This window comes from Naegleria fowleri, assembly GCF_008403515.1.
Source record: "Naegleria fowleri strain ATCC 30894 chromosome Unknown tig72, whole genome shotgun sequence".
Classification (NCBI taxonomy): Eukaryota; Heterolobosea; class Eutetramitea; order Acrasida; family Naegleriidae; genus Naegleria; species Naegleria fowleri.
The window spans coordinates 112,426-133,001 of record NW_025408004.1 but is presented as its reverse complement, the minus strand read 5'-3'; the positions used below and the strand labels follow the sequence as shown (position 1 = coordinate 133,001).

General features: G+C 38.1%; 9 protein-coding genes across 9 annotated transcripts; 4 read left to right on the top strand and 5 right to left on the bottom strand.

Annotated features, from left to right (window-relative positions):
* Positions 1 to 267: 267 nt before the first annotated feature.
* Positions 268 to 1,650, top strand: FDP41_009650 (uncharacterized protein; the record flags this gene model as incomplete). Its single annotated transcript, XM_044713631.1, has 1 exon — positions 268 to 1,650. One exon carries the CDS (start codon positions 268 to 270, stop codon positions 1,648 to 1,650), a length of 1,383 nt encoding a protein of 460 aa, XP_044556669.1.
* A 475-nt stretch (positions 1,651 to 2,125) lies between these two features.
* On the top strand, positions 2,126 to 3,274 carry FDP41_009649 (uncharacterized protein; the record flags this gene model as incomplete). Its single annotated transcript, XM_044713629.1, has 1 exon — positions 2,126 to 3,274. One exon carries the CDS (start codon positions 2,126 to 2,128, stop codon positions 3,272 to 3,274), a length of 1,149 nt encoding a protein of 382 aa, XP_044556668.1.
* Positions 3,275 to 3,440: 166 nt separating this feature from the next.
* On the bottom strand, positions 3,441 to 5,090 carry FDP41_009648 (uncharacterized protein; the record flags this gene model as incomplete). Its single annotated transcript, XM_044713628.1, has 1 exon — positions 3,441 to 5,090. The coding sequence occupies one exon, from the start codon at positions 5,088 to 5,090 to the stop codon at positions 3,441 to 3,443; it is 1,650 nt and encodes a 549-aa protein (XP_044556667.1).
* A 77-nt stretch (positions 5,091 to 5,167) lies between these two features.
* Positions 5,168 to 8,541, bottom strand: FDP41_009647 (uncharacterized protein; the record flags this gene model as incomplete). The annotated part of the gene is made up of 3 exons (XM_044713627.1): positions 5,168 to 5,622; positions 5,683 to 7,087; positions 7,144 to 8,541. The coding sequence occupies 3 exons, from the start codon at positions 8,539 to 8,541 to the stop codon at positions 5,168 to 5,170; spliced, it is 3,258 nt and encodes a 1,085-aa protein (XP_044556666.1).
* Positions 8,542 to 9,584: 1,043 nt separating this feature from the next.
* FDP41_009646 (uncharacterized protein) lies at positions 9,585 to 11,153 on the top strand (the record flags this gene model as incomplete). The annotated part of the gene is made up of 1 exon (XM_044713626.1): positions 9,585 to 11,153. The coding sequence occupies one exon, from the start codon at positions 9,585 to 9,587 to the stop codon at positions 11,151 to 11,153; it is 1,569 nt and encodes a 522-aa protein (XP_044556665.1).
* An 83-nt stretch (positions 11,154 to 11,236) lies between these two features.
* FDP41_009645 (uncharacterized protein) lies at positions 11,237 to 12,733 on the bottom strand (the record flags this gene model as incomplete). Its single annotated transcript, XM_044713625.1, has 1 exon — positions 11,237 to 12,733. The coding sequence occupies one exon, from the start codon at positions 12,731 to 12,733 to the stop codon at positions 11,237 to 11,239; it is 1,497 nt and encodes a 498-aa protein (XP_044556664.1).
* Positions 12,734 to 12,872: 139 nt separating this feature from the next.
* Positions 12,873 to 13,874, bottom strand: FDP41_009644 (uncharacterized protein; the record flags this gene model as incomplete). Its single annotated transcript, XM_044713624.1, has 1 exon — positions 12,873 to 13,874. One exon carries the CDS (start codon positions 13,872 to 13,874, stop codon positions 12,873 to 12,875), a length of 1,002 nt encoding a protein of 333 aa, XP_044556663.1.
* An 845-nt stretch (positions 13,875 to 14,719) lies between these two features.
* FDP41_009643 (uncharacterized protein) lies at positions 14,720 to 16,693 on the top strand (the record flags this gene model as incomplete). Its single annotated transcript, XM_044713623.1, has 1 exon — positions 14,720 to 16,693. One exon carries the CDS (start codon positions 14,720 to 14,722, stop codon positions 16,691 to 16,693), a length of 1,974 nt encoding a protein of 657 aa, XP_044556662.1.
* Positions 16,694 to 17,097: 404 nt separating this feature from the next.
* On the bottom strand, positions 17,098 to 18,471 carry FDP41_009642 (uncharacterized protein; the record flags this gene model as incomplete). The annotated part of the gene is made up of 2 exons (XM_044713622.1): positions 17,098 to 18,112; positions 18,218 to 18,471. 2 exons carry the CDS (start codon positions 18,469 to 18,471, stop codon positions 17,098 to 17,100), a joined length of 1,269 nt encoding a protein of 422 aa, XP_044556661.1.
* Between the last annotated feature and the right edge of the window lie 2,105 nt (positions 18,472 to 20,576).

The window sequence follows — 20,576 nt, the reverse complement described above, 5'->3', positions numbered from 1 at the left end:
GGACATATCAAACTCTAGCAAGATGGCTTTCATGTCAACCTGCCGTAATGTGGAATTTACTCAAAAACCATTCATTTCAAAAGCGAATGCAAACAAACCTAATGCTTTCAAAACTATCAAAAAAAGAGAAGCAGTTGATAAGACGTTGAAAACACCCTTGGCAAACTACAATACACACTTTTTCATCAATTTTGTCCCATCAAGAAACATAACAACAAGAGTATTATTAAATAGCCTTTCATTCGCCACATACTCGATCGAAATAACATGCAACGGCGATCAACAATTTTCAAAGTGGTCATTTCCACTCTATTGATCACTTCATTGGTCTTGTCCACCTTGTGTTCTGGACAATTCTTTGGAGGTTATGGAGGCTTTCCTTATGGTACAGGTGGATTGGGTGGTGTTTCAGGTCCATTCTTTGGAACTGGTGGTTTAGGAGGAAATCCATTCGGTGGTTATGGTGGTGTCATTAATAGCCTTCCTTATTTACCTTCGAGTGGCAATTCATTTGGTTATCCAGGATATGGAGGAATGGGAGGTGCTATTGGACCTTATTCAACCTATGGAAGTGGTAACAATCCCTATGGATACAGTAGTGGCTACAATCCATACACTGCCAGTTATAACAGCAATGGAGCAGGAAACAATCAACAACGACTTCGATTCAGTGGACAAATCTATGGTTTCAATCCATTCTATCACGGTGCCAATTTGGTCTCTGTCGATTTGGAATATGTTGGAAATTGTGCTCGACTCTTGAGTGGCGGTGGTTCAAATACCGGTGGTGGCGGTGGTTCTGGCAATAATTTCAATCCTCTCTTTGATCCCATTAATGGAGTGAACCCCAATGCCTTATTTGGAGGAGGAAGCAGTCAACAACAATCCAAACAAGCAGGACAAGACCAACAATCGAAATTGGAATCCTTCGCTTCCTACTTTGCCAATCAAACGAGACTTCATGCTGGTGAATTGGGTGCTCATGCTTCTGCTTATGGTCCTCCAGGTGCCAATGATTTAGCCTCTTCTATTGTGGATGCTGCTGATCGATTGTCAACAGCTGCTCTCGGAAAAAAGTGGTCGGACTATGCTCAAGCGTATCAATCTTTGGATAATTCTCTTTCAAGAATTTCCTATTTGGCATTGAGTCAACAAGTACCATCTGGTCCATTTGGATCTTTTGGACAACAAGGACAACAACAAGGCAGTGGTGCTCAACAACAAGGCCCTCCATTCCAAATTCCACCACCACCTCAATTCCAAGTTCCTCAATTTGGACCACAACAAGGTGGAGCTGCTCAACAACAGGGTAGTAGTAGTAGCAGTGGTCCAATGAATGGTGCCTTCAATATTCCAAATATTCCAAACTTGCAACAACCTCCAACATTCAATATTCCAAATATTCCTAATGTTCCTAATCCAGCTCAAGGCTTCTTTGGACAGCAAGGTCAACAACAACAACAAGGAGGTCAGCAACAAGGAAGTGGAGCAACTCAACCACAAGGTGCTTCTCAACAACAAGGTGGAAATGCTCAACAACAACAAGGAGGTCAACAAACCCAACAACAGAGTCAACACACTCAACAAACTCAACCACCACAACAACAGACTAGTGTGACTGCTAATCAAACACAAACAGCTCAAAAATAAAGCCATTCTGATCATGTAAATACATTTTTGGTGAAAATTATACGATTGAACGATCATGTTGGTGATGGCATTTGATTGGAGACTTGCCAAAAAGGATTTTGTGTTGATCTCGTGAACATGAGATGAGAGGATGGTTTCTTTTCAGTTGAGCCCCAAAATGTTGTTTTTCAACTTCCATCCGAATATACGCCGGTGCAGAATTAGATGCGACCATGGCTTTATAAAGGAAACAAACGCGTTTCCAGCTGTTTTTGAGGAACATTTAAGGAATAGTTTAACGAAACAACGAATGCCCTAGATCATATACGGAATTTCCTTTTAAAAAATTTGTGCATTTTCGATACGTGGGTTGACACGCCGAAGTACTACAAAATCATTCAATAGCATCATCATCAGGGTGAATAGTAGATGTAGAAGAAGAAAATAGCTGTTTTCAACCATTTCTCTCTCTTTCTCTATTGTTTTCAACACACAAATGAATTCCTTTAATATTTCATTCCTTTCATCCATGAATGGAGAAATGCAAAACACCAACGACATGAATTCAACATCTTCATCGTCGTCGTTTCCTTTTCATATCTTCTCTCTCTTGAACACCTCCTCTCACTCACTTTCATGTCCTTATAATGAATCAAATATAATTGAATCATCCATAGGCAACCATTGGAAACATGAAAATATGGATCAAAATGTCAATAATGACATTGTTTCGAATATTCCTCCCTTCCTTTCAGTTAGTGGCAATGAAAAACATTCACCTTCTCTCAATGTCTTGAATAAGGATCAATGGTTCATGTTATGGGCAATATTCAATATGAAAAACCAAGTCTCTGTCAATTCGTCCACCTGCCAGTTGTCAACTAAACAACAACAAGAACATCATTCAGAAACGAATACAAGTCGAATCGATGCATCCTTGACTACAAATGCTCCAGAAAATTCCCAGTTTGTAGAAAATAATCTTTGTTCGGTGGCACAAACTTGGCAGTCCATGAAGATACCTTCTTCAGACTGCTCTTCATTGAAACGCACAAGCACCGCCTCGAGTTTTCCCAATGCTTCTCCTAATCATACCCTCCACAACACACCACTTGTCGTGTTACCTTCATCATCCATGAATGATCTCTACCAATCCTCAACGAGCTCACCATTTCTAAGTGATGTGAATGAATTCATTCTTTCTTCAGAGAAAACCGATCAAAAGCATCGAAAGGATGATGACACGACAATATCTCCTCTCCTCAATGAGCATAATCCTTCAAACTGTTTGAAGAAACCAATGACCCAACAACCACAACAACAACGACATGAAATTCCAACGCTTGAAGATAAGGACATTCAAAAGAAATCATCATGTCGACAAAAGAAACTCTCTTCAAAACCATATTTGGTACCCACAAGTTTTATGTCTGAATTTCTTGTTCGTGACGAACAACAAGATCATGCACCAATTTTCATCCAACACACTGAAGAAATGTTGAAACAAGAGCTCATGATCAAGAAAGGTCTTCTTCCCAAACGACCAAGAGGTCGTCCTCGAAAAAACCACAACAATGAGAATGACTCAATGACTCGAAACACGACAACTTCAAATGCATCTTCACAGCATGTTCAATTACAATGAATTAATTCATCAAAGTGTTTCAATAAATATCATCTCACACATCAACTAAACGATCGTTCTTAAGCGTGTGGTCATGTACATTATGTTCAAGTGTCTCAATGTCTCAATGAATCATGACATCAAAGTGTCTCATGACACCACAATCCTCAACTGAATATAAAATTCACTACTTCACAGCCCATCTTGTGATACGTCCCGATTGTTGCAAGACCAACAAATACTTGCCACCTCTCGAAAACACACATTCTCGAATGAGTTGTTCTTCCGAGTCATTCGAAGGATGCACAAGACGCATCACAGGACATGTAAAGAATGCTCTCCCCACATGAGTAAGGTCAAAGATTTCAACAGTGCCATGTTGGAGAGGACGTGCCAAATATCGATCACTGAGTGCCATTTTCAACCACCAATACGTGCATGAGTTTCCTTTAAATCGATGGACAATAGAAACTTCATCTTCCTCAGAGGTAATATGAAAGGATGATTCATCTTGTTCAAAGAAGACACTATCTGGAACCCATGCAATGACAGAATCACCTGGATCATTGGTGGATTGTTCAGAGGTGCATGTTTTTGAGAGAATCACATCTCCCATAAATAGACATGAATCAACAAAACCCTTATGAGAACTAAAGGTACATTTGGATTGTAAAATTGGAACTGAAATGGGTTCAATTCGAATTGAAGAAGACCTACAAGAACTGGAGGAGGAAGACGAGGAAGACCCATTTCTTTCCTCTTGCTGTTGTTGTGGTTGTTGAGTTTCATTCAACCATGATCTTTCTTGTGGTTGTTGTTGTGGTTGTTGAGTTTCATTCATCATCCTCATGGAGGGTTCATTCATGAAAGCCTCATGGAGTTTGTTGGAAGTTTCAACTTGTTGCTTAAATTCTGTTTTGAATGTTCGATACTTCCACACTCGATCTTGTACATGATACACTCGACATGTGTTATCCATTCCTCCACTCACAAAATAATTTCCACTCTCATGAAAACTTAAACAACAAATTCCAGCTCCATGACCTCCAAAGATGGCAATGGTTTCAAAATTTAAATTTAAATCCCAAAGTCGTATGGAATCATCGGTGCTTCCAGTGAGAATCAAACCATTTCCAATATCGGGATGAAAGGCTAGACAATAGACAGAATTTCCATGTCCTTTCAATTCTCCCAACAAGTTGGAAATATATTGGACTTTTCCATCATCACTAGAAATTAGATCAATTTCATAAATCATGACAAAATTTGGCTCTCCGCACACTGCAAGAATATCCTTATCATTCCAAACTCCCCATCGGATACAATAGAGATTCATACTTTGATCATGATTGCATAATTTAATGGTATGAACAAGTTGAGGTCCATTGGAATTTAATTTCCAAATGAAAACATATCTTCCTTCACAAGATGCAAATATATCAAAATTTCGACAATGCATATCGATCGAATAAGCCTCTACATTAGAACGAATGCCATGAGCATCAATTCCTTCCATGTATTGAATTTTCTTATTCGATTTTTCTTGAACGGAAACAGAATCCAAGAACTCAAAAGAAGGTGAAAAACTATTGCAAGCAATAACTTGAAAATCTTCTGTTCTTCCTCGTTTCAATAAAAATTCAAGAGGAGATTTATGAGGATTTTCATTGACCACGTGACGAGTTTCAGATTCAATCGAAGAACTTGCTGAATCGGTTCGAGAGGATGATGACCGTTGTCGGTTCGACTTGTTTCTCTTCTCCGAATGAATGGAGTGGGTGGGTGAATTGCTGCTGTTGCTGTTGCTGGATGCTTCGATCTTTCTTGCTTTTGACATTTTTTTCATGTGAATGAGAATGCATTCGTCTGACGTCGAGTTGTACACGAAATAGTCTTTTTTAATTTAAAAAAGCCTTAATTCTCAATTTCCTGATTTGCATCCATTGCTTCCAATTCTTTTTCAATATCAAAATCAGAGACTGATGAGTCTGAGTTGTCCGAATAGGTTGTTCTTGTGAGTAACATTTTCGCTTGAATGTTTTTCATAAAGGTGTCAATGTTCACAGGTTGTTCCCAACAAATGTCCTCTTCAGGCCCAAGATCGAGACCAATTCGAATCGTGTTTTCCAATGAGTTTTTGCTCACTTGTTTTTTATCAAAAATCTCATACACTCGCCTCACAGAAAGTGTGCCTTCACGCTCTTCTTTCTTTCGAAGCCATTCTGCACAGTCAATGCTATACTCTTCAACATCTGAAATGAATTGTCGTTTTACAGTGGTGAGAAACCTCGAATCAAAACCATCAGAATCAGGTTGAAATAATTTTTCATAGTTCATGACATGGTTTGGTTGGTCTTTGTGCATGTCCACTAAAAACACATGTGAAAAACAAAAATTGACAACTTGAAGAAAATTCCAAAGAAACAAACCTTTCAATTTGAGAATGTCTTCTTCTAACTTTCCTTGGAAGAATACTTCAATTAGTTTGTTGGCATTCTTTTTTAGAACTGTTCCTTTCGCTCTTCCTCCTTCTGTCTCGTCAAGTTTGACAAATGCGTTGTGTAGCTTGTCAATCATGTCTTTCATTGCAAAATATGCAAGCTCTGATATTTCGTTTCGAAGTATTTTCAGGAACAAGCAGCAATCCATATCCCAAGAATAATGTTCACATCCAAATACAATATTGTATGCCAATTCTGCTCTGATCGACCCCACCTTTCCAAGTTTCATGCTTATAAATCCATCAAAGAAATCGTCAAAGGATTCCCTTGGTTGGTTTTGATTCTCTCTCGATTTTGCTCTAAATTTCCACACTTCGTTCAATACATTCATAATCTCTTTCTTTCTGTATCTCTTATTTCTTACTTTTCCTCTAAATCTTAGATACTTGGGGACATTTGGACCTGTTCCTTGTCCGATAAAACAGCTGGAATACATCCCACTCTTGATAATGTCTTCAGTTTTTAAAAATTCTAATGCTGTAGCGTTTTCTTGTAATTCTCGTTGCTGTTTTCTGATGAGAGCTTGAAGTTTCGTCATTCGTTGCAACAGTTGATTCACATTTCCTGCTGTGGAGGAATCAAGAGGTAATGAGTCTAATTTTAGACCTTGTCTAATCTCTTGCCACTTTGGTCTTGGAGTATGTGATCTTGAAAGATCAAGTAACTTCTCTTCTAAGACATTATTGGTAAGCATGACTTCATTCACCTTTTCATGCAGCAACTTGCTCACTCTTTGTTCCTGACAAAATTTCACTTTTAATGACTCGAGCTCTTTTTCCAATTGATCATGCATTGTTTTTAATTTTTGATAATCTCCTTTTGGAACCATATCTTTTCTTTTATCAAGTTCAATCATGGATTCAAAGTACATTCGTTCCATCTTTGTTTTCTCTTGTACTGCAGATTTCATCTCGTTTAGTTTTTTTGTAATCTCCACTTCCCTAAGTTCTCGATGCTGTATGGCATCATTCAAAAGCATTTCTCTCTTAATTTCGTCAATCATTCTTTTTTCATGCAATTTAATGTCCATACCAAGCTTGTCTACAGTGTGTAATAAAGCTTTTTCGTTTGATTTTAAAACTGCAACCTGTTTCTCTAACTCTTCATTTTCTTTTTTGAGTGATGTATTTTCATTGGATGTTTCTCTGTAAAGACGATGCATTTTCACCGCATTCTCGTCTTTAATATTTATACTTTCATTTTTCTTTGAGAGTGACATAAGGTGATCTCTTAAATATTCTATGGTTGTTGAAAACTCATGAACAACTGTGGACAAGATTGGACCATAAGTTTTGGAGTGATCAATAAAAATGTTCATACATTCCTTGTACACCTAAAAGAATTTGTGAATCAGTATTATGAAACAAATCATGCCAACAAGTCACTTACCTGGGCTTTTGCTATTTGGAATTCCATTTCGTTATTGTCTTGTACTAGCTGTGATTTGAGGTACTGTAATTCATTGTGAATGAAATTTTCCATTGTTTCTAGTAATGGTGGTTTGGTTTTACTATTTTCATATGAAATCATAGATCCAAGCTCATATTTCAAGTTGTGTAGTTCTTCTTCATCCTGAGAGTTCGATATCAATGAATGAACGTACTCGTCCTTTTCTGAAAGACCATGCCACTGCTTGATATTATGTGAAGATGAATTTGGAAAACTCGATGAAACATCCACATAATTGTCGGGTACTAAGAAGTCTTTGTCATGGGTAACTTTTTTAGGGATGGACAAAGCTTGGAGTCTTGATAGTGAGTTTGGATGTTTGGTGAGAATTGTCGGTTTTGATACCGGTGAATGAAAGGTTGGCTCTGTGTTTGGAATGGTTGAAACTTCATCCTTCGAGCATTGATTGGAGGGACTTGAAGCACCTTTAGAATATAGAGGTAATTTCTCAATGGATGACCTTGACCAATGATTTCCTAATTTGGGTTTCTTCTTAATGGGTAGTCCTGCTTTGTTAAGAACCTGACTCACTGAGAATGAATCATGTGGGTGATTTTCTGTTCTTTGCGGAGACTTGACAATGAATTGAACTTCAGAGGTCAACTGAATATGATCTTTCAATGAAGAAGCATTTGGAATATCCATTCGTTTTGCAATCATTGGTAGAAGAGCAGCTTCACAATTGGAATGATTGCTTGGTGATGATGTATTAGGTGAAACATGCTCCAGATTCTTATTGAAATCTCCAGGAGACGATGTGGAATTATGGATATTCTCCTCTTTATGAAAGCAGTTCGTCCCAGAAGCAGTTGAGTTATGATTCGTTGTGGGGTCCTTATAAATTCGAAAACCTTTTCTTTCAGAGTGGGACGGTGAAAGGTTCTTGTCGGAAAAGCCATTCTCTTGATTGTGGTCTGCGAGTTGTTGATGGTGTTGTTGATGTAGCAACGGTTCGTGTTCCAAATGGACCTGCTCAAGAGAATTGGTTTGATCCCAATTACTCTCTTCAACGTCATGATCATGACTCTTTCCATAGAGGGGATGAGCTGAAAGTGGTTCCATACTTCCAGATAGCCTTTTCTTAGTGTGATCAATGTTAGTTAAGAATATATGGTCAGGTTCAAACACTTCGATTGAAAAGCGTTGTCGATCTGATGGTATTTTTTTCATAGTCAAAGCCTTAATTTGTCTAAAATGGAAATAGTGAACACTTGAAGAAGTTGCCCTTTTGAAAAATGCCTTTTTGGTCACCCTTATTTCTGCGCATTTGAGTTGTGGTGTGTTGATGGCCACAAATGTATGCAAGACATTCTTGGTTTGAATATTGGCGCAGACCATATGCCTCGGGCTTTTTCAGGCAACGACAACTCACCACACAACTGTTTTATTCAAAAGCAAATATACATTCATCGGCCTTCAAAAGTACCTGAGAGATTATTTCAAAAAAAACAGACAAACAGCCGAGAGAGCTAAAAAGATCAAGCTTCCTTAAATTTTATTGAGGTTCTTTACTTCTAGCAGAAAAGCCGACTTCGGACAGAGGCAAGATCTCTCTTAAGGGTTAAATCTCTCCTTAGAATGCTTCGTTTAGAGAGAGATGATGGCATCGTTCTGCCTCAATCAAAACACTAAGATGTTGCATTTGTGTTTTCAACCTTAGGCACAGTCTTCATTGAAAATGAAGCAATGACTGGTTGTGACACGTACGTTGTTTCCATCACCATCGGCTATTTGCATTTTCGATAAGTTGAAAGACATTAGGGTTGCAATTGAATCATCAACTCGACTTTGAGACAATGGGAACAATATTCACATAAGTTTTCATCACCCATAAACCGCGTTGTTTTGGTCTAAAAGACTGGATCATTGTCATCCTATTCTCCACGTACATTTGAGAGAAATCGATCACTCTCCATAATCAGTGCTATCATCCTCTCACCCGCCGATGCCTTTCGAAAATTTTGTTCAAAAATTCGCAGCAGCGAGATTTGTGCGCACGTGTGGATGCGCACGATGCTTGCAAGTTCTCAGCACTCACTGATGACGCGCACTCACAATGCGCATCTTTCCAGGAGCAAGCACAAAATTTCAAATGGCGCTTTACTTGGAGTGTGTTTGTCCTTCTTCGTAGTACTAGTTGTTGTTGTTGTTGAGATGAATGGAGGTGTTGTTGGCTGAAGAGCCTTTTGATCAATCCAAATGGATCTGAAAATATTTTTTGCAAAAGAAAAAAATTTACCTTCTCGACAACAACCTTGCGAATCGTATACAAAGCAATAAGGGCGCACTAACAGAATTTTGCTCTTGTTGTTGTTTAGATTCATCTTCTTCTTAACGGTTATAAACTGAAATCATTCGGAATAGAGTCATCATTGAACAACATGCCTTCTTGTCTTGGCTCTTGTTTGTGCTCTACATTTACGTCGTTTTTTGGGAATAATGACGGAAAGAGCAGAATTCAATACAGAAAATTGTATGGTACGCTTGGTTCTATAACGACCACTTGTCCATTTACCGGAAAGCAACAACAACAATGTGGACCTTTACCGTTCGGGAGAGAAATTTTCAACGTTGATATCAGCAATGGAGCAAAATCACTGAACGATCTAGAAATCATTGAATTGCGAAGAGCTCTTATTGAACATCACATCCTGTTGTTTAGATGCTCTAAACCACTCTCGCCGACAGAACAAACTCAATTTTGTGAAAGACTATTTGGAGAGACAGCTAGATATCCATACCCTGTCAACAATCAAGAAATGTTGTGGAATCAAGAACTGGACACATACATTCCAGGTCACCCTGATATTTGGAAAATAGTTTCTACAGACTATACAGCTGCGAATCAACGAGTTCTATCTAAATGCGCACTGATTTCCTCATGTCCATCATCACCACAACCCTCCACTAACAGCAGCAGTTCTGCAACTCAAAGTATTTATAACTCACCTCAAAAAGTTTCCTATCCTCAATCTCCTCAACAATATAACATGCCATGTCAACAACAGCAAATGCAACAAACACCATATTCTCCCTCTTTAAATATGCAATCATCACCACAATATCAACACAACTATCAACAATATGGAACCTCTCCTTACACTACACAACAATACAACTATGCAAGTCAACAACCACAATATCAACAACAATATAATTTGCATGGCAATCAATCCTCTCTAACTCCATACTACCAAGCTCAGCAAAGTCCCTATTCCCCTTTAATGAAATACGAACCTTCTAGATCATTCTCGCCAATTTCCTCTTCCTCTCAATATCAAACCACAACCACATATAATATCGATAAGCCAACATTTGCTGCTGGTAACTTCTTCTACTGGAATTGTGATGGAGCTTATAGACATGAGATTTGCCCTACACCTGTGACTGTTTGGAATGCTGCATTATCCAACAGAGATGATGAAATACTCTTCACTGATTTGCAATTGGCTTATGAGCGATTAGAGGAAGCAGTTAAGCAAAAGACAAGCAAGGTGTTCAGCATTATCAAAGGTCCCAGCAGCTCTTCAGTTCAGCCACTTGTTAGAAAACATCCAGTTACAGGCAAAAAAGGATTGTATTTGCATACAGGACTTCTATCGGGATTTTTAGTGTCGACTGACGAATGCAATCATTCGTCGACAGAACAATGTCCAACTGAAATTAACAACACCATTAATTTACCCGAGACTAAAATCAAAACAATGGGCTGCTCTTGCTGCAAGCAACTGAACCAATGTCTTATTAACCATTTGGACAATGGTCCAGTTTTCAGGCTTAAGTGGAAAACAGGTGACATTGTTGTTTGTGACAACATGGCAGTGGCATTTCGAGGAGTTTACAATCCACACATTCAACAAGGACAAAATACAATATTGTACAAAACAGCTATTGACACTCATGACGTTTTTTGGCTGAGAGACAGCGAACTCTATAAACAATGCAATTAATTTATTTAAACCTAGGAGTTTGATATCGACTCAATTATTAACAATCCACATCTAAGCAGCAACAATAGTAGTAGACCTAGAGGTTAACCCGTCAAATACAAGACCGGTTTTGGAGTTGAGCGTTCTGTCGCTGAAAAGTTAGGAGTATACGATCCTGGGCCAGGCATAATTCGAGATATTGATTCTTGCAAAATATTTCTCTTATCTCTTCCAATTGTACCTCCTTTTGTTGTTCTCCATTCAGGTTGTGCTTGATAGAAAGGGACGTTCGGTTTATAATTGGATGTTGGAAACCTCTTGCTTGTTCCAAACTTTACAGGACCTTTTGAAGAGAACGTTGACGAATGCGCATTGTACAGAGCATCTACAGGCTTTTTGTGATCCAATAAACGCTCGGACTTTGGAAAACTGAATGCTGGTGTTTTTGTCAACTTGGGTGAATTTGGTATTCCATAATTTCCAGGTCCAGGCGTGTATGCTGAGGTAGATTTCGGTCTCTCATGCTTTGGAGATTTTGTGAAAGCTACTGTTGGATTCTTTTTTTGAACGACTTCATACTTTGGAGCATAACTTGTTGGACTTGGTGTTCGATGTTCGCTCTCTATTTCTCGAGGTGTATGAGGAAACGAAAATCTTGGTGTGGTCTTCACTTGAGACAAAAAAGAGTCATTCCCAGAGTACACACCAGGGCCTGGTGTGATTGATTTGACAATTTCTGGGCGCTTACTCGAACCAAATCGTGGGGAAGGCATTCTTTTAAGTGGTTTCTGGGGATCGTACTGATTGGGCCCAGGACCTGTTTCTCCTACATCCTTAAATCTTGGATTCCTTGCTATTGAAACTGCAGTTGAAGGTCGTAAATATTTTGTTGCTGTCTCAACATTGTAAGCTCCTGGACCAGGGGTATATAATGGAATATTTGTGTTGATAATATGATTAGGATGTTCTCTAACAGGCTTTGGAGGAGAGAACGAAGACCTACTCAAACCTGCTGGACTTGACTGTGGTCTATTATAATACGAGTGTTTACCACTTGAGTCTGATTTTGTGGGAGACGTTAAAGACAATCGAGGTGAAGAGCTTGATTTCTTTGGCGAACGATGTGGAGCCAGTGAGTAATTCATTGATGGTGGAGATGCACTTTCTCCTCTCTTTGAATTATTCATTTTCTTCCTTGAAGAGCTGATCTGTTTTTGGGATTGTTTGGCATATTGAGACATTCTCTCTGCAACTGACATTTTGTCATTCCCATTTGAAGAGCTTGGTTGTTTTGTTGTGTATTTTTTTGCAACGATATCTACGTTGGAAGCAATGGGAGGATAGATCTCAGCTGTGGTCGAGTTTGTGTAGTTTCGACTCTTCTTTCCGCTTGTCGGAGGAGATTTCAATCCAACAGATCGAGTTGAAAGAGATCCGGTGTTAATATTTGCTGCTTGCAAATCCAATTTTGGAGGTTTGATTTTTGTTGGAAGTGCTACTGGTTTATCAGCAACGCTGCTGCTCCTTGAATTGGTTCCTCTCGTGGCGTCCAATATCTCAACCTCAATCCGCATAACATCCTCAACGGCTTTTCGAGACATTTTTTCGTTAACGAAAACCGTATGATTTTGGCGGGGATTTTCAAGAAAGTTCGTTTTTGCTTTCTACTCAAGAATATTGTGGCGTTGCGTGCAACTTGGCCAAAATTGTTGCTCTTCTCTTTATTGTTTGGATGAAATTCTATATTTTATATACTTTGGTGTTATGTTTTTGTTGTTGTCTGTACAAGGAAAAATCTGATCGGTTATTGAGCAAGTGAGGAGGAATAATGTTTCTGTTTGGTGTAAGAGGCGATCTGTCATCATCAATATCTTCATCTCTGACAACAGATGTCGTTGTCTCAATCTTCATGGATACACTCTTTTGAACGCCTTTTTGTTTTGAGGATGAGGGAGCAGTTGACTTCATACTTGATTTGAGTTGAGTTGTTTTGCTGCTCGTGTTGTTCTTGTTGGGAGAAATCGTCACTTGTGTTGTAAAGAATGGAGCCAAATCAATGCTTCCACTCTCACTGCTATCTGTAAAACTAAAGTCACCATCAAACATCATTGGAGCTGTGTCATCATTCATGAGACTTGGAACAAGTGATGGCTCATAGGTGGTTCCATGATTTGGAGTGACTACACTATTATCAATCATTGGGAATGGGTTTGAAACTTTGGTTGGGATGGGAATTGCTTGAGAATGCTTGTAGAAATCAATTTGTGTTTGTTTCTTGGAGGCCTCTTTCGGAGATTGTTTATCAACAGGTGACGTCGTTGAAGATTGTTTTGACAACTGAACACTTAAACTACTCGTTCGCTGTGGTCTGTTAACATTTGTGTTGTCATTGTTAGTTGCGCGAGGAGAAGTAGCAGATGGAGCACCAGAAGAGTTTGGAAGAGGAGAGGTTTGTGGAGGTGGAGTCTTTTGTTGAGAAAGATTGAGAGACATAAAGTATCTAGATTTGATATCATGATAAGAGCCTCTTGGCATGTTTGTTCCTTGTGAAGAATTGAAGTGGCCGAGACTTTTTGACAAGATGGTATCCTCCTCCTCATCTGTACTCGAAGAAGAGGCAACACTTGAAATATCCTTTGGCTGTGAGTGCGTTGTTGTTGATGAATTTCTATTATCTTTTATCGTCGTCGATGACGTCAGTGTACTTGTTTCTGTGATGGCAGTGTTACTGTGGATCATCATGATGGAGTTTTTTAAAAAAGGAATAAAGTTAGATTTGTTGAATATGAAGAAGGGATAGGAGTGAATCCGATTGAAATGATAAAGAAAGGATTCCTTGTTGTTACGTTGTTGTTGTTGATATGAAGAAGGGTTCTATGATTCAATCTCTCTGCTGAAGAGAATGGATTGGTGCGGAGTGTCTGGTATACACGGATATTCGTGTTGTTGTTATTGTTTTTGATGATGATGATGAACCCTCTTTTGTAATTTCACACACGGCGCGGTGCAAAACTAAATTGCAGTACCGAATCGTGGAGTGGAGTGGGGACCAAAAGAAGATGCAGGTAGTGGTGAAGGCTTCTCTGTGCACAACAACCAACGGCGAGAACGAGAAGTTTGAAATTTGCGGTAAGGTTTCAACAAATTTTTTTTTGAGTTTTCAAGGATAATAATAGCATCGATGATGGCGCTCAAATCTTACAGAGCCAAAGCTGTCGGAGCTCATGTTTACAATATCACTAAAAGTAGAAAATGGCTTCTCATTTTATGTTTGACAAGATATTATTATGGACATGCAATCAAACTAGCAGTTTTCGCAGAAAAGATGGTCAGGTGAGTCAAATAACCCTAGATTGTTGATCGATACTTGACTGAAAGTATGGTGTGTTTTGTTGGTTGTCGGCCAAAAAACTTACATTAAATTGTTTTTTGAAAAAATGCTCAATCATTCAACGCTTGGGTCCAAGATTCCTCGGATGATCTCTTTGATGGAAAGCTTTCCATTCAAGATGCTCCGTGATACAATATGAAAAGCACAATTTGAAAGCATGGAAGTCAACTTGGCGCTCAACTCCACTACAAAAAAAATGAAAAAGAAACCTTCTTCTGCTTGCTCTTCAAGTTCATCCTCTCTCCTTCATCAACAACAACATACCAAATTTCCTCCGATTCATAAAAGAGCATCGTCATCGCAGGCTTCTCCTCAGGACAGTTTCAATAGCAGTAATAACTCAACTCCAAAGAGTTCAAAGCGACCAACTAGTGCTGAATCTTCCTCAAGCAAACACTCCTCACAAAGCTTTGAATTGCCGATCGGAGCCTTTTTAACTTCCTTACCTTCATCAAAGTTGAATACTCACAGAACACCAGTAACTAAGAGAACTGTAAGCACACCAGAATCATCTCAATTAGGTGTCAATGTGTCACTGACCAGCTTGGAACAAGTTCCTTTGGGAGTATCTCGATCCGAATGTCCCTCTCCAGTTTCAAAAATTGTTCATGATGACGATAGTTTCTCAGTTTGTAGTGAATCAAAAGTTGATGACTTGAAGGACATGATGATGGATGAAGATTTTCTGCAATTAAAAAACAGACTCGCACATTTAAAAACCGTCATTCCTAATTTCAATATTGATTTGGAAAGCATCCATTCTTTGGATGATTTAGAGTTGGAAGACATTTTAAAAAACAAAGATGAACGATTAATCGGTGATGAAACCCAGACAGATCTTTCAGAATTGAATTTTTCGAAAGAAGAGTTAGAGTCTTTACAAGAATTGGAAAAAGTATCCCAAATAACACTCGAATCAGAAGAAACAAAAGAGAGTCAAACACCTTCGGAGGACTCCTCCCAAAACACAACGGATATGGTAAATATTGGAACGGTTAGCGATCTGTTAGCCAAAACTTTGGATACACCCCGAATGGATTCATCAATTATGTTTTCTGAGTCTTCAGAAATGGTACCAATTTCATTGAATGCAGATGACCCTAGAAGAAGCTTGGAGTTGTTTATGGAGGAATTAAAATCCAGGAAATTTGTAATCCAGACAGAGGAAGGAGAAATTGAAGAAAATTTAGTGCAACTGCCAGAAGATCTTGAACTCATGACAAAATCAGTCAATAGTGAAATATTTGAAATGAAAGACGACGTAATTGTGCACCTTGCTCAAGCCAATGCTATTTCAAAAGAAGAAGCACTTCAAGAAATTCAACCAGGTGACACTCTTGAAAGTTCTATGAAAAAGATTCATAAACTGGACTTGTTATTACAAGAAATTGAAAACAAAGGAAAGACTACATCTCAACTTGTTAGCCAAATTATGGAAGAACACAAAAGTGAGAGAGAAAAACTTAAAAAGACAAGTTTGATGAAGTACGTTAGAAATGTCAATAAGCAAGAAAAGCCAATGAGTTCCACAAGCTCTTCATTCAATAGTACTGCTCTAGTTCGAGCAGATTCTGGAAAAGGACTCACTCGAAAGAGACCAACACCTAGAACTGGAAACAAAAATGATAGTTTTCTAAAAAAGAATATGACTATTCGAGAAGATGCTGTTTTCTTCCAATTATCTGAACAAGAGGAGGAAAGAGTTCGTGAAATTGTTGCACAAGATGACTTGCCAGAAGGTGTTATTCCTTACGGTCAAGGCTACGAACCAAGTCAAGAAGAAATTAAAAAGATTGCGAACATTGACGAAAAATTGAAAGAAATTGTTCCAGTTGAAAGAAGATATCTCTTTGAAGGAAAAGCAATTTATGAAGAAGGTGGATGGAAGGGAATGAACAAAACCTTTGACAGTGCTGTTGAGACTGCGGAAAAAGGCGACTACCTTCGAGAAGCAAGAATTGAACGAGAGCATAGAAATAAGATAATGGACGTAGAAGAAAAAATTGCACAATTATATGAAAAGAAATATGAACCATTATCTCGAGAAGCCCTCAATGAATTAATCCGACAAGCAAAAATTGAAAATGAAATGTTTGAGAAAAGAGCTAACGTTGTGACTGATACGAGAGATGATATTGCTATGACCACCAAAGCTAGCGGATTTGATTAATTCTCTTCAAATGCTTAAGAGTAATAATATCATATCATTGCCGAGGATAACAAGAGTGGTTTTCCAAAGTTGAAACTCAAAGCTGTTTGGGTTTAAAAGCCCCTGTTGGTAGCAACAGCAGTTTTGCACCTCAAGCAACATCAATCAACTTGGTAAGAAAATCAACCATAACACAAACAGTAGTACTTTTCAACGTTAACATTGATTTCCATGAAAGGGATCACCTAGTCTTTGTTTGATCTACTTTTTAGTTCAACGTTTTTTCTGTTCAAAAATTCAAATTGAATTTCCCCAACAATTCGCGGAAGAAATGGTTCACCAAACCTTAAATCAATAATAAAGTGACACATCTTGTTTACATCCTGCTTATGGTTTTACACTCCTGTTGTGAACCCAACTTTCCTTTATATTTCATTATTTTTTATTCGTTTTCGAATGGTTTCCATCCAAATCATCATTTGCCTTACATTATGAATAGAAGCGAGAGTGATATAGATGGGTTCGCTCATCTTGAACAAGTGATGTAAATATGCAATAGAATAAGCCCCAGGTCCAAAACAAACAGGACAATCACATGTCACATCGATTGGTCGATCATGAGATTTCAAATGATTTGAATTTCTAATTGAAAACGATGATGGGAAACCAGAAGCAGCATGAACAATGAAATTACCATGACGAGCATATCTTGTCGGATATGCTGAATCACAAGTGTCAAATCCAATGTCTATGAATGAATTAATTGATTCAATGTCACCAATTCCTAGAATATGATTTGGTACTGCACATCCCGTCGGTATCTTCTTATCCATGTAATCATAGGTAAATTTGAGAACATTAAGCATTTCTGAACGATTTGATCCCAAACTTCCACCAATGGCAATACCTTCGAAACCATTTGGTAATCCATCCTCAGAGTCTCTAAATTGAAAACACGACTCATCCAATAAGACATCCATTGATTTTTTCCTCAATTCAAAATTCGTCCCACCATGCAGCACACAATACATGTGTTGATTTTTGTGATTCAATCTTGCTAGTTTTTTGTGACATTCCAAAGAACGTAATTCCCATCGGTGAGTTCTCTCTAAAGATTCTTCAACAACACTCATTGGAACATGTTCTGGAAGTAATTCATCAAAAGGAATTATAATATCTGAACCCATTCGATGTTGAGCTGTGACACTTTCTTCAGGGGTTAATTTTAAGAGTTTACCATCTCGATAGGATCGAAAAGTTACACCATCTTCAGTGACTTTTTTAACGAGACTTTCTGTGTAGCATTTGTTTTTTGATTGACCTTTGAGTTCCACTTTTTCTTGTTTAGAATCTTGAGAGTTTTCTGAATAGACTGTTTGAAGTGAAAATACTTGAAATCCACCTGAGTCTGTAATGATGGGCCTATCTCTAGAAATAAATCTGGTTTGAGGTTCAACATGAATAATATTAATTTTTAAAAATAAAAAAGAAAATAAGAAATTTAAAAAAATAAAATTCAATAATTTCAAATTGCACCACACCTACTTGTGTAACCCACCAGCATTTTCTATGGCATCAATTCCAGGATATATCATCAAATGATAGGTATTGCAAAACATGAGTTGAACATCTAACATTTTTGATGCAGTAAAATTGTCAATTCCTTTCAGTGTTCCATTCGTTCCGACTGGCACAAAGTTTGGGGTTTCGATAATTCCGTGTGCAGTGATAATTTCACCAACACGAGCTCTGCTTTTGTTAGACTGGTGAACAATTCTGAAGAATTTGTTTGAAGACATTTTTTGGTAACAACAAGAGTGTCAATTTTTCATTCGGTCTCTACCAATTTTTTGTTGGCAGAAGTCATCAAAGTTTTAAAAAAATATAAGGACTAATGGACTAACCAAAACCCTTATTATATATTCCCGTGTAGTCCAATGGTTAGGATACCTGGCTTTCACCCAGGAGGTCCGGGTTCGATTCCCGGCATGGGAGCTGTTCTTTTTTAAATTTTCGAATCCAACAGTCCTATTTGTTGAAATCTATCTTTTGTTCTACACTTTCAAACACATTACAACACTGATCTAAATTTTCCTCCTCGAAACTTGGAAGAAGAACATTCCAAATGGATGGACGAACCTTCTCAATTTCGTCGAGAAGAATCACTTGATGAAGATGTCTTTTAATATCGTTTGTTAATTTACCACTTGTTCCCATTTTAGCCTGGTGTGATTAAATCTTCACTACCTTAGAGAACCGTCTGCTTGGCTAGCTCTGTTTCTCCCATTCCACTTCGTCCTTCCAACAAATATGCACCTTGAGGCTTGTTTTCTTCCCTTAATCCAGATCTTGCCACTCGAATAGATTGAGTCATGGTTCGAATAGCTTCACTTTGGTCAACAATGGTCTTTTCAATTTTGCTCTCCAAGTTAATGAGAGAAGCGTTGGATCGGAAGAAAAACAGATATCGCTCGGTTCAATCCGGCTATTCTTTTACACAACAGTCGCTTAGGAGGCAGTAATATTCATATAGACATTCTTTTTCAGCGATTCTTACGAAAGAAGTTGCTCAAGATCTTCCTGAATAATGGCTGCAGGTCGCTTTGCATACGAAGATCCAGACGAGTCAATTAATTGTACATGCATTGCTTGAGTTCTTGTTGATGAATATCGAGTTTGTTTTTCTTGTATTTCAGAAAATCATTCAACTTTGCATTCCATTTTTCATTATTTAGGATTTTAATTCTTGCTTCGAGATCCAAAATTTCTTGCGGCTTTGCAGCATTTTTGTAGAGTATTGAGGCGTCATTAGTATCTGTTGCAAAGTCAAAAGTTTTGTTTTGATCTAACAACACCAGATAAATGTGCTGACATGGCCTACCCCAATTAGTAATAAAGTCTTCACATTCGCAACAAAAACCATCGGAAGATCTTCTCGTTAAAAACACACTCATACGCCTTCCTAATTTTTTCCAGATCGGATGATGGATGTCCGTTTCGTAAATTGTTTAATATTTCTCACAAATCCATCAACCTGTTCTAGAATGTTTCGTGAGGAGAAATTTGTTTCATTCATTAAATGTGCATTTTTTTGTTTTCAAAACAACTTCACTAATCATGCGCTGCATTCTGATTGACCAGATCGAGAACTGTTGCAGCTCCTCCTAAATGATCTTCGAATAGTCAATTTCAAATACACGAAATAACTCGAATTCAAAAGTGAAACATCAGGTTGGTTTGAATTACCTTCGCGGACAGGGCAGTTTGATTAGAATCCAAGGTTGATTGTGTTTTCTCGTACGAACCCAACAGTGGGCCAATAGTCGACTGCGAAACTCGAGATCCATTCCACACTTGCTCAACATGACATCAACTCCTCTACAAACTCTTCTTCCAATCATTCAATTGCTCACTTCCTCACAGCGTCTCCTCATCAACTTTTTCCGCCCTAAGGTTCTACAACCAAAGCCTTTGTAAGGGGTTAGTTAGGCTAATTATTTGAAAAAATTGAAACGACACTCCATACATGACTCAAAGAGAGCAAGTCGACCAATTGTTCAGTGTACTTTATTCATTCATTCGATATAAAAAACAAATAAACTAAGGATGTAAATAATTTCACTCAACCTTTGTTGTGTGTGAATGTTTTCCTTTCTTATTTCTCTCGTTAAATCTACTTCTCACTGCCACGTTTAACATTTCATGCATTTCTTTTTTACCAAGTTTTGAAAGGAGTGGAAAGATTGTAAATGTAAGTCTTATAGCGATGTCTTGTTCCACGTCCCAACATCTTATTCTAGAAAGGAACTCTTCTTGTAACATTCCGAAGAGTGTACAAAGATCAGAAAGAGAGTTGCACTTGAAATGATCAGTCAGATACAACTCTTGTTGACAATTCAATGAA